General features: G+C 51.1%; 1 protein-coding gene across 4 annotated transcripts in view; it reads right to left on the bottom strand.

The window, feature by feature from the left end:
* Window positions 1–2,118: 2,118 nt before the first annotated feature.
* LOC123998078 (glutamate receptor ionotropic, kainate 5-like) overlaps window positions 2,119–17,081 on the bottom strand; it is a 151,622-nt gene continuing 136,659 nt past the window's right edge. Inside the window, exons 12-21 of one of the 4 annotated variants that reach the window (XR_006832220.1) lie at window positions 15,922–16,125; window positions 15,239–15,352; window positions 14,759–14,868; window positions 14,178–14,351; window positions 13,434–13,599; window positions 7,059–7,284; window positions 6,085–6,213; window positions 5,715–5,881; window positions 3,457–4,517; window positions 2,119–3,344 (exon numbers count right to left, since the gene is read on the bottom strand). Coding sequence is in view for 3 of the 4 variants with exons in the window: in XM_046302955.1 (XP_046158911.1) it covers window positions 3,891–4,517; window positions 5,715–5,881; window positions 6,085–6,213; window positions 7,059–7,284; window positions 13,434–13,599; window positions 14,178–14,351; window positions 14,759–14,868; window positions 15,239–15,352; window positions 15,922–16,125 (1,917 nt within the window). In the remaining variant the exon portion in view is untranslated. Of the gene's footprint in view, window positions 4,518–5,147; window positions 5,185–5,714; window positions 5,882–6,084; window positions 6,214–7,058; window positions 7,285–13,433; window positions 13,600–14,177; window positions 14,352–14,758; window positions 14,869–15,238; window positions 15,353–15,921; window positions 16,126–17,081 lie in introns of all 4 variants that reach the window. The other 3 variants (XM_046302957.1, XM_046302956.1, XM_046302955.1) reach the window with 3 other exon arrangements.

The following is a 17,081-nucleotide window of genomic DNA, read 5'->3' on the forward strand; positions in this document are numbered from 1 at the left end:
GTCTCTGTTTGAGCTGGAAACAACATGCGCAATGGATTAGGGTCATTGTAGTTAATTACCAAGTTTCTGCTCTGAATAAGGGTGAATATTTGCTTAATGAAAATTACAACTCCCTTCAACCCAGCGTCCCACATAGTTCTTGACTTGATTTCTTTGGTGAGTGATTTGATTTCCCTCTAGAGAAGTAACTAAATGGAATTCAAGTAATTGAACAGATGTCGGTCATTTTAGCACTAATCTGCACTAAGATACTTTTTTGTATGTTATCTTTTATAAATATTTGAAAGAGGGAGGTGCCTACAAGCCTCTCAAATGTTTTTTCTTACCTCTCCTGCACATGCTATTTTCATTGGACTTATAAACTCTCATCATACTGTAAATAAATAAATACACATTTCAAAACAAGTTCAAATGTTCTGATAAACTTACATTCAGTTTCCCCTCCCTGTTGCACACAGCAAATTTGGCTGGATTAAGATGAAATCGTCAAACCTGTTACATTCAACCCTGTTACTATAATTGTAACCTTTTATGGTCATTTTTCTTCTTTTAACCTCTGGAGATAAAACATGTTTGTTATGAAGTTGAACATGTGCTCTTTATGACAGAATGTTAAAATGTAGTGAAATCAATAGTTATTAAACTACCCAAAAGACACTATCAGTGGAAAGACCCAGGTAAGATGGATACCACAAAAATAATTAGGTGCTCAGCCTGAAACTGAGAAACATACAATATGTTTGATTTGATTTGATTTACAAGACAAATTGTCAGACACACTCGTGCACACACAGACAAAATACACAAGTGCCCACGTACACATGCACGTGCGCACAGACACACACTTCAACACTGCAGGAAGAGACAATACATTATGCCAGCTTGGACAGTTTGAATATTTTTTTATTCCAAACAAGTTAGTGTGTCTATAGGCTTTAACACCAGGTGGTTGCTATGGAGAGGACGTACCTGTCACCTCTCACCTCTATCAACCCACCCCTGCCCCACACATCTCCCCAAAACAGCAGCAACCTCCTATCCGTTCTTCAATAGGAACAATTGTCACGACTTCCACCGAAGGTGGCTTCCCTTCCTGCTCGGGCGACTCTCGGCGGTCGTCGTCACCGGTCTACTAGCTGCCACCGTTTCTGCCACCGTTCCATTTTTGTTAGTTATGTCTTATTGGTTTCACCTGTTTCTCGTTTGGGGTTTGGTTTAGGGCTATTTAAGCCTGTTATGCCCGCCTGCTTTTGTGCGGGCTTGTTTCTCTGTTCTGTTTTGTGGATGGTAATTGTTTGTATTTTTCCGGACTGTTTGTGTCCTGTTTTGGGCCGGTTATTTATTTGTTTTGGCATGACCTTTTCTCACCGGAATAAATACGGTTTTCCTTAGACCTCTGCTCTCTGCGCCTGACTCCACACCCACCACTCCTAGTTACGTAACAGCAATAATATTAAAACAAATGTATCCATAATATTCAACTTCATTCTTTTAATAATCCATTTAGCACTGGTATATAAATATGAAAAAATAACAGAGAGAACAGAAAAGTAAACAAAAACAATGTTTTTTTTGTTGAGTAAACTCTCTCCCCTCACAGACACCCCTCTGATTCACTTTGGCTACCCCTCCTTCCCTCCCCCTGGCATTGGTGTGCGTTCCAATACTCAAAGGTCTTCATTTTCTTATCTCCTTTCCTTCTTCACCACTGATAGGTGAAAGGACCGGTTAGAGATGCACCAGTGCTTTCACCTGTCTATCAATTGTCTATCAAACTGTAAGATCAATTGTTGTGTAGGAAAGGAGATGAGGAAAGGTGGCCAATGAAGTGTATTGGAACAAAGCCATCCAGTGGTTTCACAGCATTGAGTTGAGACTAGAGGGAGATCACAGACAATGTGGTGACCTATGCAGCTGTGTGTGTCTGGCTCACTGCTGCACTGTGGGTTCAATAGAAGAACACAGAGATAATTATGTGTGTGTGTGTGTGTGTGTGTGTGTGTGTGTGTGTGTGTGTGTGTGTGTGTGTGTGTGTGTGTGTGTGTGTGTGTGTGTGTGTGTGTGTGTGTGTGTGTGTGTGTGTGTGTGTGTGTGTGTGTGTGTGTGTGTGTGTGTGTGTGTGTGTGTGTGTGTGTGTGTGTGTGTGTGTGTGTGTGTGTGTGTGTGTGTGTGTGTGCGTGTGTGCGTGTGCGCGTGTGCGTGTGTGCATGTGTGTGAGATGATCTGTGGTGTATATGTGAGAGAGGCAGCAGAAATCATCAGAGAGGCTTGAACCCTAACATCATTCCCAGTCATACTTTTATAACATTAAACCATGACCTCAGTCTCCTCCGTAGTCATTGTGTGGCTATTAGTTATTAAAGGGGAATAATTACCAGATCTAAAGCTCCACAGGCTGTAATGAGAGGGCTCAGGGTGGTGTGGAGCTCTGTGTGGAGCTCTGGCAGGCGTCTGTGCTGCAAACAGCCAGTTCAACGTGATGTAGAGCAGGGAGCTTTAGTCCCAGCCTCCGGGCAGCAGAGCCAAGCCCCCAGCAAGATGCTGCCCAGAATTACCAGATCAGGAGAGATCTCATGATGGAAGAAGTTCAATTAGGGATTTGTCATTCTGATACAGTCCACCTTTATCTCTCTGTTCCTCACTGTTGCGTTCCTATTTGTTCTCTTTCTCCCACTCCTCTTCATCTCTCTCTTCTTCATCTCTCCATTGCTCTCTCCTTTTTCTCTCTCTCCTCTTCCTCTCTCCTCGTCATCTCTCTCTGTGCTATGAACAGAGGTAAAGAGGAGAAAAGGCTTGGCAAGTATTCTCCAGGATAACAAGTCATTTCACATCGCAAAGCCTCTGATTATCATATACTTACACGGAAATGGTATGATCATTTGTTTCTCTCACTTACTGTAAGGACAGACCTCTGTGTGCACGCACGCACGCACGCACACACACACACACACACATTATGCATATCAGACTTTGTTGCAACTCATTTCCAGCCAAATCTGCTTTCTTCAATGTCGTTTCAAAAGCAGCTAGGTGGTCCACAGAGGGACAAAACACCTCCTCCACACAGTAAACCTCAGGGGAGTGTTGTCTTCATAGTGTGTCGTGATCCACCACATTAGTCACATATATAGTCTTTATTTTTCTTTAACTTCCACTTAGAACAATGGTAACCAAACGACAAAGACAACAACAAAAAAATCTGGAAAATCATATAATTCTCTGAGTCAGTTTTAAAGTCTTCTGTTGTTGTATGTTACATAGATTAAAGGTCCTCCAGGATTGATGTGGGCTCCTCCTCCAGTGGTCACCGTCCAGAGAGGAAGAGCTGGACGCTCTAGGTGAGTCTGTGGTACCATGGAAAGGGAAAGAGAGAGAGAGATGGAGATAGAGAGTGGGGAGAACAGAGAGAGACCAACAGAGAAACCAGTAGGTCTGGCATCAAATGATGTGCGTTACCTGACTACTTTATCCAGTGTAGCTCAGTCCTGATTGATCCACTGGTAAGTCAAGATAAGAACCGAGCAGCCATCTTCAGGTAAATCACAAAGCCAGAACATAATGGAGCATGGTTGTGTGAACAGACTGGGCTAACATCAGACCCAGCTGGGCAGCGCACTGGAGAGCAAAGGAAGTCTCTCCTTCTCTCTCCTTCTGTATGGGTGTGTCTTTTGGCATCTGTGCAAATATATCCTTTCCATTGCTTCATCACACGTCTCACAACGTCTTTGAGCCTTCTAATTCTCTCTCTCTCTTTCTCCCTCCTTCTCTCCCTGTAGTTCCCTCCTGGAGGCCAATGTACAGAGGGGGTCACAATAGTGTGTCACTGAGCAGCTCAAAACATCAGTTAAGTCACCGTTAAGTACCCTCCCGCCCCTCCTAGATCATCAGTCTTAGTCCTGCTTCCCCAGAAGGTCTGTGTCGATGCTGCTCTGTGGGGGTGGTATAGGTAGGCAGGGTGCAGGGGTGCTGTGGGGGAGCCGCCGGGGGCTAGACCCACCACCCCCCTCGCTGTCTGTGTTGGAGGAGGAGGGGGGAGGAGGAGGGGGCAGGCGGGGCAAGGGTGCAGATGAGGGGGGGATCCTCGTGGACCCCATCCCAGACCTCAGGCTCTGGATCCTCCTGCACTCGTGGCAGATCCTGACGTGCGTGCAGCTGCGAGGGAGCGCCATGGCGGCCTGCGGCTGGGGCGGGTGAGGAGGGGTGGTGTTGGCCCCCAGAGGGTCCTCCAGGAGTCGTTGAGGCCCGGGGCCCATGTCTGAGGGACCTCCACCAGCCCCTACACCCCCTCCTGGCCCCCCTGCTCCACCAGTCAGGGGTCCTGAGCCGCTGTAGAGCTTGCCGTTGCTGAGGCGCATCTCCCGTACGAGGCGGAGTGGCCGCTGGGCCCCCAGGGCGATGCGGGTGGGGTGGCGGAGGGCCGCAGAGTTGCCCAGGGGGCGGCGACGACGGGAACGGGAACTCTTCTTACAGGAGACAGCGTTTCGGAACTCGGTGAGCATCTCCTGACAGACAGACACCTGGGAGAACAGAGGAGAGGGACGATGGGAAGGGGAGAATAGGGAGAGAGAGGGGGCCACAAAAGCAAAGTAGACAGACAGGGGGAAAAGAGGGAAGGCAAAGGGAGAGAGATAGAGGGGTAAAAAAAGAGAAGGAAAGCAGAAACAGGGCGGAGGTGGAGTAAAAGAGATGGTAGGAGGAGAGGAGAACCGAATGAGGGAATAGAAAGGTAGAAATGGGGGGATGGCAATGAAAGTGTTAATGAATAGAAATGATTTGGAGATAATGAGGTGTAGAGAGGTTGGAGAATATCCAAAGAGCAGAGAGAGTTAATACAATCCATGCAAATTACCAACTGAGCACAACAAATTGTGTTCATTACACATTACATATAATATATAATAGTGCATAATGAACTATGAACAAACAGGCAGGCCAGCAAACTGAGGTGCATGTAGACAAACAACACAAACACACACACACACACACGCACACACACACAAACAGACACAAACACACCTCTTAACATTCCAACAGCATCACACACTTGCACAAAACGTTCCAACAAAATGCACCAAGGACACATAGACATAGACATTATGGAATATTCTAATCTACAAAATCAAAACAATGATGAATAATACTCTTACACAAACAGAAACAGTATTCCTTATCAGAAAACAGACACTGATTGACAGAATGACGGGTGTGGCAGACACACAGAGAGAGGAGTGATCCAAGAATGGAAACGAAGAGTACCAGCATGTGAGGCATGTAAAAGAAGATAGATTGTGACATTTAATGCCAGGGAAATCATTACACACTGCAAGCAAATATTGGCATCACAATATTGGCTTATCCATACCCTGTACTAAACATGAACACTTTCTGATCACAGTCAAAATACCCTCCCGCGATCACACACCAACGCTAGTACTATAGCATGCCAACACAAAAATCTGTCCTGCTTCATTTGAAGTTCAGTTGTAAAAATAGCAACCCTCATCATCCATGCACAATACATAGCAAACCCAACAGTGAAACACACAGAATAGACACACTGATTAACACACACACACACACACACAAATGGTGCCAGAAGCAGCCCGGCGAACACATATTCAAACACACACAGTTTCAGAGGCGGCCCAACAAACACACACACTGCACGGCAGAGGATGGGGAGTCAGGGTTGGTGTGTTGCCATGGGGACCTACTGAGGTGGGTCTGTGGTGTCGGCGAGGGCAGGATTGAGGGCGTACCTCGTCTGTCTCTGAAGAGCAGCGCGTCGACCACACAAACTCCATGATGGCCACGAACACAGCGATGATGAGGCCACAGATCAACACCACAAAGATACCCCCGATGTTCTCCATGCCCAGACCTGTGGAGGAGAGGCATGATGGTTAATACACACACATACAGTACCACCAATATGCCCCTGATATGACACAAGAACAGTTACACACACAAAACCACAGACCCTGGTAATCTCCCATCTTACAGTACATTCGTACATTCGGAACACTCAGACATTAGTTGAGATACAAATCTGCAAAGACACTGGAAACAGAGTAGTGTACTGACCCTTGGCTCTGTGATCCTCTTCTTTAGGGCACTGTCCTCCCTCCCACCACCTCCTCTTCAGGATCTCCAGCCTGTTGTTCTCCTGCAGGTGCAGGATGGCCATAGTGATCTCCTCTCTGAATGGAGATCCTGGGAGGATGAAAGGAAAGAGGGAGAAGGAGAAAGAGGGTATTAAAGATGGAGAGGAAGAGGAATTAAAAGGCTTGTGGTCTCCTCCCCTTCTCATCCAGATGTTGTGGGTTTTACCACTCCCCCGTCTCTCCTTGTCTCCCATCCTCCCTCCATTTCACCACCATTCTCACCCAATCTCTTCTTCTCTCTTTGCCATCTCTCCTCTTTCCCATCTCTTCTCATGTCTCCTCTTTCCCATCTCTCCATCTCTCCTCTTTCCCACCCATCTCTCCCTCCCTCAATCCATCCCTCTCTCCCATTTCTCCCCACATACCTCCCTCCATCAATCTCTCCCCCATACCTCCCCCTCCATCCCTCTCTCCTCCTATACCTCCCTCCATCAATCTCTCTCCCATACCTCCCCTCCATCCCTCTCTCCTCCTATACCTCCCTCCATTAATCTCTCCCCATACCTCCCTCCTCCATCCCTCTCTCCCATTTCGCCCCACATACCTCCCTCCAACCATCTCTCCCCCATACCTCCCCCTCCATCCCTTTCTCCTCCTATACCTCCCTCCCCCATACCTCCCTCTAGCCCTCTCTCCCCATACCTCCCTCCTCTAGCCCTCTCTCCCCACATACCTCCCTCCATCATCCCTCTCTCCCCATACCTCCCTCCCCCATCCCTCTCTCTCCCCATCCCTCCCTCCATCCCTCTCTCTCTCCCAATACCTCCTTCCATCCCTCTGACCCCATACCTCCCGCCCTCCATTCCTCTCTCCCCCATACCTACCTCCGCCATACCTCCCTCCCCCATCCCTTTCTCTCCCCATACCTCCCCCATACCTCCATCCCTCTCTCACCCAGTGGCATGCCGATGCCGTAGCCCTTGGTGTCCAGCAGACCACCTATCTGGGTGAGGTTACAGTTGAGTTTGCGGTAGTACTCATTCATGGTGCTCTCCAGGAGGAAGGCATATTTAGAGTTGACCACGCGGGCAATGCCCTCCTCTGTGCTCTTCACAAACACACTGGGCTGCTTGGAGTGCATGTAGTTCCACATGCGCTGGTATGTCTGGTAGCGCGAGTTCTGGAGAGAGGGAGGGAGGTGGGGGGGTGGAGGAAAGAGACAGAGGGGTGGGAAAAGGAAAGGGGAGAGAGGAGAAGGGAGGGGGAGAAGGGAGGGGGAGAAGGGATAGAGATGGAGGGGAGGGAAAAGGAAAGGGGATGGAGAAGAAGGGAGGGGGAGAAGGGATAGAGATGGAGGGAGGGAAAAGGAAAGGGGATGGAGAAGAAGGGAGGGGGAAAAGGGGGGAGAAGGGATAGAGATGGAGATGGGAAAAGGGGAGGGAAAAGGGGGAAAGGGAGGGGGAGAAGGATAGAGATGGAGGGGGAAAAGGAAAGGGGAGGGAGGAGAAGGGAGGGGGGAATAGAGATGAGGGGTGGAAAAGGAAAGGGGAGGGAGGAGAAGGGAGGGAGGAGAAGGGATAGAGATGGAGGGGTGGGAAAAGGAAATGAGAGGGAGGAGAAGGAGGGGAGAAGGGATAGAGATGGAGGGGTGGGAAAAGGAAAGGGGAGGGAGGAGAAGGGAGGGGAGAAGGGATAGAGATGGAGGGGTGGGAAAAGGAAAAGGGAGGGAGGAGAAGGGAGGGGGAGAAGGGATAAAGATGTAGGGTGGGAAAAGGAAAGGGGAGGGAGGAGAAGGGAGGGGGAGAAGGGATAGAGATGGAGGGGTGGAAAAAGGAAATGGGAGGGAGGAGAAGGGAGGGGGAGAAGGGATAGAGATGGAGGGGGGGAGAAAGGGGAGGAGAAGGGAGGGGGAGAAGGGATAGAGATGGAGGGGGTGAGAAAAGGAAAGTGGAGGAGAAGGGAGGGGGAGAAGGGATAGAGATGGAGGGGTGGGAAAAGGAAAGGGGAGGGGAGTGTGGAGAAGGGAGGGGGAGAAGGGATAGAGATGGAGGGGTGGGAAAAGGAAAGGGAGGGAGGAGAAGGCAGGGGGAGAAGGGATAGAGATGGAGGGGTGGGAAAAGGAAAGGGGGAGGGGGAGAAGGGATAGAGATGGAGGGGTGGGAAAAGGAAAGGGGAGGGAGGAGAAGGGAGGGGGAGAAGGGATAGAGATGTAGGGGTGGGAAAAGGAAAGGGAGGGAGGAGAAGGGAGGGGGAGAAGGGATAGAGATGGAGGGGTGGGAAAAGGAAATGGTAGGGAGGAGAAGGGAGGGGGAGAAGGGAGGGGGAGAAGGGATAGAGATGGAGGGGTGGGAAAAGGAAAGGGAGGGAGGAGAAGGGAGGGGGAGAATGGATAGAGATAGAGGGGAGGGAAAGGGAAAAGGAAAGGGGAGGGAGGAGAAGGGAGGGGGAGAAGGGATATAGAGATGGAGGGGTGGGGGAAAGGGAAAAGGGAGGGAGGAGAAGGGAGGGGGAGAAGGGATAGAGATGGAGGGGAGGGAAAGGGAAAGGGGAGGGAGGAGAAGGGAGTGGGAGAAGGGATAGAGATGGAGGGGAGGGAAAGGGAAAGGGGAAGGAGGAGAAGGGGGGAGAAGGGATAGAGATGGAGGGGAGGGAAAGGGAAAGGGAGGGAGGAGAAGGGAGGGGGAGAAGGGATAGAGATGGAGGGGAGGGAAAGGGAAAGGGGAGGGAGGAGAAGGGAGGGGGAGAAGGGATAGAGATGGAGGGGAGGGAAAAGGAAAAGGGGAGGGAGGAGAAGGGAGGGGAGAAGGGATAGAGATAGAGGGGAGGGCAAGGGAAATGGAAAGGGAAAGGGAAAGGGGAGGGAGGAGAGGGAAGGGGAGAGGGGATAGAGATGGAGGGAGGGAAAGGGGAGGGAGGAGAAGGGGGGGAGAAGGGATAGAGATGGAGGGGAGGGAAAGGGAAAGGGAGGGAGGAGAAGGGAGTGGGAGAAGGGATAGAGATGGAGGGGTGGGAAAAGGAAAGGGGAGGGAGGAGAAGGGATGGGAGAAGGGATATAGAGATGGAGGGGTGGGAAAGGGAAAGGGAAAGGGGAGGGAGGAGAAGGGAGGGGGAGAAGGGATAGAGATGGAGGGGAGGGAAAGGGAAAGGGAAAAGGGAGGAGAAGGGAGGGGGAGAAGGGATAGAGATGGATGGGAGGGAAAGGGAAAGGGGAGGGAGGAGAAGGGAGGGGGAGAAGGGATAGAGATAGAGGGGAGGGCAAGGGAAAGGGAAAGGGAAAGGGAGGGAGGAGAAGGGAGGGGGAGAAGGGATAGAGATGGAGGGGAGGGAAAGGGAAAGGGGAGGGAGGAGAAGGGAGTGGGAGAAGGGATATAGATGGAGGGGAGGGAAAGGGAAAGGGAATGGGGAGGGAGGAGAAGGGAGGGGGAGAAGGGATAGAGATGGGGGAGGGAAAGGGAAAGGGGAAGGAGGAGAAGGGAGGGGGAGAAGGGATAGAGATGGAGGGGTGGGAAAAGGAAAGGGGAGGGAGGAGAAGGGAGTGGGAGAAGGGATATAGAGATGGAGGGGTGGGAAAGGGAAAGGGGAGGGAGGAGAAGGGAGGGGGAGAAGGGAGGGGGAGAAGGGATAGAGATGGAGGGGAGGGAAAGGGAAAGGGAAATGGGAGGGAGGAGAAGAGGGGGAGAAGGGATAGAGATGGAGGGGAGGGAAAGGGAAAGGGGAAGGAGGAGAAGGGAGGGGGAGAAGGGATAGAGATGCAGGGGAGGGAAAGGGAAAGGGGAGAGAGGAGAAGGGAGGGGGAGAAGGGATAGAGATGGAGGGGAGGGAAAGGGAAAGGGGAGGGAGGAGAAGGGAGTGGGAGAAGGGATAGAGATGGAGGGGAGGGAAAGGGAAAGGGGAAGGAGGAGAAGGGAGGGGGAGAAGGGATAGAGATGGAGGGGAGGGAAAGGGAAAGGGGAGGGAGGAGAAGGGAGGGGGAGAAGGGATAGAGATGGAGGGGAGGGAAAGGGAAAGGGAGGGAGGAGAAGGGAGGGGGAGAAGGGATAGAGATGGAGGGGAGGGAAAGGGAAAGGGGAGGGAGGAGAAGGGAGGGGGAGAAGGGATAGAGATGGAGGGGAGGGAAAGCGAAAGGGGAGGGAGGAGAAGGGAGGGGGAGAAGGGAGGGGGAGAAGGGATAGAGATGAAGGGGAGGGAAAGGGAAAGGGAAAGGGAGGGAGGAGAAGGGATAGAGATGGATGGGAGGGAAAGGGAAAGGGGAGGGAGGAGAAGGGAGGGGGAGAAGGGATAGAGATAGAGGGGAGGGCAAGGGAAAGGGGAGGGAGGAGAAGGGAGGGGGAGAAGGGATAGAGATGGAGGGGAGCGAAAGGGAAAGGGGAGGGAGGAGAAGAAGGGATAGAGATGCAGGGGAGGGAAAGGGAAGGGGAGAGAGGAGAAGGGAGGGGGAGAAGGGATAGAGATGGAGGGGAGGGAAAGGGAAAGGGGAAGGAGGAGAAGGGAGGGGGAGAAGGGATAGAGATGGAGGGGAGGGAAAGGGAAAGGGGAGGGAGGAGAAGGGGGGAGAAGGGATAGAGATGGAGGGGAGGGAAAGGGAAAGGGGAGGGAGGAGAAGGGAGGGGGAAGAAGGGATAGAGATGGAGGGGAGGGAAAGGGAAAGGGGAGGGATGAGAAGGGAAGGGGAGAAGGGATAGAGATGGAGGGGAGGGAAAGGGAAAGGGGAGGGAGGAGAAGGGAGGGGAGAAGGGATAGAGATGGAGGGGAGGGAAAGGGAAAGGGGAAGGAGGAGAAGGGAGGGGGAGAAGGGATAGAGATGGAGGGGAGGGAAAGGAAAGGGGAGGGAGGAGAAGGGAGGGGGAGAAGGGATAGAGATGGAGGGGAGGGAAAGGGAAAGGGGAGGGAGGAGAAGGGAGGGGGAAGAAGGGATAGAGATGGAGGGGAGGGAAAGGGAAAGGGGAGGGAGGAGAAGGGAGGGGGAGAAGGGATAGAGATGGAGGGGAGGGAAAGGGGAGGGAGGAGAAGGGAGTGGGAGAAGGGATAGAGATGGAGGGGAGGGAAAGGGAAAGGGGAAGGAGGAGAAGGGAGGGGGAGAAGGGAGGGGGAGAAGGGAGGGGGAGAAGGGATAGAGATGGAGGGGAGGGAAAGGGAAAGGGGAAGGAGGAGAAGGGAGGGGGAGAAGGGAGGGGGAGAAGGGATAGAGATGGAGGGGAGGGAAAGGGAAAGGGGAGGGAGGAGAAGGGAGTGGGAGAAGGGATAGAGATGGAGGGGAGGGAAAGGGAAAGGGGAAGGAGGAGAAGGGAGGGGGAGAAGGGATAGAGATGGAGGGGAGGGAAAGGGAAAGGGGAGGGAGGAGAAGGGAGGGGGAGAAGGGATAGAGATGGAGGGGAGGGAAAGGGAAAGGGGAGGGAGGAGAAGGGAGGGGGAAGAAGGGATAGAGATGGAGGGGAGGGAAAGGGAAAGGGGGGGAGGAGAAGGGAGGGGGAGAAGGGATAGAGATGGAGGGGAGGGAAAGGGAAAGGGGAGGGAGGAGAAGGGAGGGGGAGAAGGGATAGAGATGGAGGGGAGGGAAAGGGAAAGGGGAAGGAGGAGAAGGGAGGGGGAGAAGGGATAGAGATGGAGGGGAGGGAAAGGGAAGGGGAGGGAGGAGAAGGGAGGGGGAGAAGGGATAGAGATGGAGGGGAGGGAAAGGGAAAGGGGAGGGAGGAGAAGGGAGGGGGAGAAGGGATAGAGATGGAGGGGAGGGAAAGGGGAGGGAGGAGAAGGGAGTGGGAGAAGGGATAGAGATGGAGGGGAGGGAAAGGGAAAGTGGAAGGAGGAGAAGGGAGGGGGAGAAGGGAGGGGGAGAAGGGAGGGGGAGAAGGGATAGAGATAGAGGGGAGGGAAAGGGAACGGGAAAGGGAGGGAGGAGAAGGGAGGGGAGAGGGATAGAGATGGAGGGGAGCGAAAGGGAAAGGGGAGGGAGGAGAAGAAGGGATAGAGATGCAGGGGAGGGAAAGGGAAAGGGGAGAGAGGAGAAGGGAGGGGGAGAAGGGATAGAGATGGAGGGGAGGGAAAGGGAAAGGGGAGGGAGGAGAAGGGAGTGGGAGAAGGGATAGAGATGGAGGGAGGGAAAGGGAAAGGGAAATGGGAAGGAGGAGAAGGGAGGGGGAGAAGGGATAGAGATGGAGGGGAGGGAAAGGGAAAGGGGAGGGAGGAGAAGGGAGGGGGAGAAGGGATAGAGATGGAGGGGAGGGAAAGGGAAAGGGAGGGAGGAGAAGGGAGGGGGAGAAGGGATAGAGATGGAGGGGAGGGAAAGGGAAAGGGGAGGGAGGAGAAGGGAGGGGAGAAGGGATAGAGATGGAGGGGAGGGAAAGGGAAAAGGGGAAGGAGGAGAAGGGAGGGGGAGAAGGGAGGGGGAGAAGGGATAGAGATGGAGGGGAGGGAAAGGGAAAGGAGAAGGGAGGGGGAGAAGGGAGGGGAGAAGGGATAGAGATGGAGGGGAGGGAAAGGGAAAGGGAAGGAGGGAAAGGGAGAAGGGATAGAGATGGAGGAGGAAAGGGAAAGGGAGAAGGGATAGAGATGGAGGGGAGGGAAAGGGAAAGGGGAGGGAGGAGAAGGGAGGGGGAGAAGGGATAGAGATGGAGGGGAGGGAAATGGAAAGGGGAGGGAGAAGAAGGGAGGGGGAGAAGGGATAGAGATGGAGGGGTAGGAAAAGAGAGATATATACATTTCCTCATATTTCCTCATAATTAAACAGATGCATTATCCTTTATCCAGATGCAGCTGAATCAAAAGCAAGGTGGTTGTGTACATACAATATGTCATGCTAAGGAACAGCATAGACACAGAATCAAGGTAACAGCAGCCAGTTAGATACAGTATTGTATATGTAACAAAACAACAAAACAGGTGAGATGTTGGTTGTATATGAAAGACTCTTCGGTAGTGTGTACAGTTTAGAGGTACAGTGAGAGGAGGGATGATACAGCATCAAGGGAGGTCTGGGTAAGCACAATGAACACACACACTACTAAAGATTTACTCACCAACACACATGCACACTCAAACACACAGTCCAAACACACTGACAAACACAGATGCCGACACAGATGCCAGCAGCTCTTACATAAGCAAACACTGACACTCAGCTACTTAACACTAACAGCCACAAAGAACACAACAGGAGCTCAGAGACTGTGCTCAACCACATACCCACCTCACCATACACACACATACAAATAGGAGCGATCTGAGACATGTCGGCAAATACTAGAACAACAGCACACACACACACACCTCCCTACCAGTCGTTCTCCATTCAAAGCTCTACATACGCCCCCCAGGGCCAGCGTCGGGCCGTACCATGAAGAAAGTCATGGTGCTCCCCCCGTGGATAGTGCCATACTCGATGTTGGTCTGGTCAGCCAGGTCGTCAGGAGACTCGATGGGCACCTCCATCCTCTGGACGGTCAGGAAGGCTGCCAGGTTGGCCGTGTAGGAGGAGATGATGATCAGAGTAAACATCCACCTGGGAGAAGAGAGAGACAGAGTTAGAGAGAGTAAGAGAAGGAGAGGGGGGATAGAGAGAGGGAAAGGGAGGTAGGACTAAGGGGAAAGAATGCAAGAAGTGAGACTGTCAGAGAGAGACAGAGAGGGAGACAAATGCAGAGAGAGAGAGAGAGAGAGAGAGAGAGAGAGAGAGAGAGAGAGAGAGAGAGAGAGAGAGAGAGAGAGAGAGAGAGAGAGAGAGATGCAGAGAGATGCAGAGAGAGAGAGAGAGAGAGAGAGAGAGAGAGAGAGAGAGAGAGAGAGAGAGAGAGAGAGAGTCCGAGAAAATAGAGTTTGACAGAATCACAGACATGGAGAGAAATGAGAGAGGAAAGGGTGACAGAGAGCCATTAACTCAGAAATACAGACTGAGACATACTTACCCACCCATCCACGCACGCACGCACCACGCACACACACACACACACACACACACACACACACACACACACACACACACACACACACACACACACACACACACACACACACACACACACACACACACACACACACACACACACACACACACACACACACACACACACACAGACTTACCAGACCCCTGAGACGCAGCGTGTGGACAGGGCACGGGGCATGATCTCAGAGCCCTGCTGCATGAAGCCTCCAACAGGGAACCACAGGCTGTTCCCTAGGGTGTACTGGTTCTCCAGCATGTCCTTGTGCCCCTGCAGACACGGGTGGGGGTTGTACCACTCATAGGGACTCAACCTGGGAGTAGGAGAGGAGAACACTCTTAGAAAAAAGGGTTCCATAAGGGTTCTTTGGCTGTCCCCATAGGATAACCCTTTTTGGTTTCAGGTAGAATTATTATTATTATGCGTTCTATGTAGAACCCTCTGTGGAAAGAGTTCCACATGAAACCCAAAAGGGTTCTACCTGGAAACAAAAAGGTTTCTTCAAAGGGTTATTCTATGGGGACAGCCAAAGAACCCTTTTAGGTTCTAGATAGCACCTTTTTTCTCAACCAAGGCATTTTCATTCGGTGTGTATATAAGCTACTGTAACTCATTATTATTCAATTGTGTCAACCAAAATGCACAAACAATCCCAGAGTTCTTCACTAGTTTCCTGTTCCTGTTGCCCTGGGTTACTGTGGTGCTCTTTCATGCACTTACCTTGCAGCCAGGAAGAGCACACAGCTGACAGCCAGGTAGGCGAGCAGCATGAAGAGCCAAACAGCCGGAGAGAAGGGGTCCAGGAAGGAGAAATACCCCGGCTTCCTCCCCTAAAACAGAGACAGAGAGAGAGATAGGACAGGTTGGAGTGGCCCTATTACATTAGCGGGAATGTAGTTCCTTTTTCAACCACAGAGGGGCAGTGTTCTTCCCTGCAACTGTACAGCACATCATCTCTGCAATGTGAAGCTGTTCATAATGCAACAAATGTAAGCCTCAGAGAGTTGAATGGTAAATGTGTGCGATGTACAACCATAAACTCTAAGACCTATCCATTCTATCTTTCCAAATCAGATTCAGATATCCTCGATAGCCTCAAAGAAATGCACTGTCACAGTCCATAAAATAAACAGGATAGCACAAACAGTAGTTAGGTCAATCTAATACACCCAACTGCTCTGGTTTGTCTGTCTGTCTTACCAGGTGGACTCTGTACAAGATGCTGATTCCTAGCGTCATGAAGGGCTTGGAGAAGTCTATGACTTTCTCCCTCTCAGACGTGATGGTGAAGCCTGCTACTGCCAAGTCTGCTTTCTGTGGGAAAAAGAGAGAGAGAGAGAGAGAGAGAGAGAGAGAGAGAGAGAGAGAGAGAGAGAGAGAGAGAGAGAGAGAGAGAGAGAGAGAGAGAGAGAGGGGAGGGAGTCAGAAATAGATGACAACAAACTGACACTTCGGTCACTCAGAGCAAGAGACCCCTGGTTTGGAGATTCACCTATGAGCCAATGGCGTTCCCTCCACCTCTCAGAGGGAGAAAGACAGAGTGACACATACACGGAGAGAATAAAATTGTGTTTTCAGAGAGACAATAGAGTCAGAGATCTACTGCAGCAGAACTGTTGGCTGGGTGTTCCATCTGTGGAACCTCCTGTCAGACAGTCAAATTAAAGCCTAATTGATGAACATGGGATTAGTCTGGTTTAATCAGTCAGGAGAGCAGAGAGGGAAGAGAGAGTGGAGAGCAGGGCAGCACCATGGCAAGAGGCACATGGGGACCACACTCTGGTAATTGAAGTATGCTGTGATCTAATTAAGCACACAGACACTTATTAGCGCGCGGGCGTGCGTGTGTGCGTGCATGTGTGTGTGTGCGTGTGTCTGCTCACCCTGTTGATGAGCTCTCCCACCATGCCGGTCCAGGACCCGTTGGGTTCAGGCGCTCCATACAGCCCATCATCCACCAGTTTAATCCTGAAGGAGCACTTCAAGATGTCTGCCAGCTCTCTCAACATGTCCACACAGAAGCCCTCGTACTGGTCATTCCCCTGGTACTCCTGGTAGTTCCCCTTACGCATCACATAGGGGCTCTCCTGCACAGAGAGGAAGGCAGAGAGGAAGGCGATAGGGAGGGGACAGAGCGATGCATGTCAACTCATTACTATGTGTTGGAGACTGATATGATTTAATAAAATGACCTTAGGTTATACACTGAGTGAAAAAAACATTAAGAACACCTTTCTAATATTAAGTTACACCCCCTTTTGCCCTCAGAACCGCCTCTATTTGTCGGGCATTGGACTCTACAAGGTGTGGAAAGCATTCCACAGGGATTCTGGCCATGTTGACTCCAATGCTTCCCACAGTTGTGTCAAGTTGGCTTGGTGTCCTTTGGGTGGTGGACCATTCTTGATACACACGGGAAACTGTTGAACGTGAAAAACCAGCAGCGTTGCAGTTCTTGACAAATGCATACTGGTGTGCCTGGCTCCTACTGTCATACCCCATTCAAAAGCACTTCAATCGTTTGTCTTACGCATTCACCTCGGAATGGGCACACGTACACAACCCATTTCTCAATTGTCTCAAGGCTTAAAAATCATTATTTGTCTCCTCCCCTTCATTTACGCTGATTGAAGTGGATTCACCTGGTCAGTCTGTGTCATGGAAAGAGCATTCCTAATGTTTTGTACACTCAGTGTATATGGTGATAACCTCAGTATATGGTGGTCATAATAAAGGTTTTGACCTCACCAGTATGATGGTCATAATAAAAGTTTTGACCTCACCAGTATGTTGGTCATAATAAAGATGTTGACCTCATCAGTATGGTGGTCATAATAAATGTTTTGATCTCACCAGTATGATGGTCATAATAAAGGTTTTGACCTCACCAGTATGATGGTCATAATAAAGGTTTTGACCTCACCAGTATTGTGGTCATAATAAAGGTTTTGACCTCACCAGTATTGTGGTCATAATAAAGATTTTGACCTCATCAGTATGGTGGTCATAATAAAGGTTTTGACCTCACCAGTATGGTGGTTAT

The sequence above is a fragment of the Oncorhynchus gorbuscha genome, linkage group LG15 (assembly GCF_021184085.1).
Source record: "Oncorhynchus gorbuscha isolate QuinsamMale2020 ecotype Even-year linkage group LG15, OgorEven_v1.0, whole genome shotgun sequence".
NCBI lineage: Eukaryota > Metazoa > Chordata > Actinopteri > Salmoniformes > Salmonidae > Oncorhynchus > Oncorhynchus gorbuscha.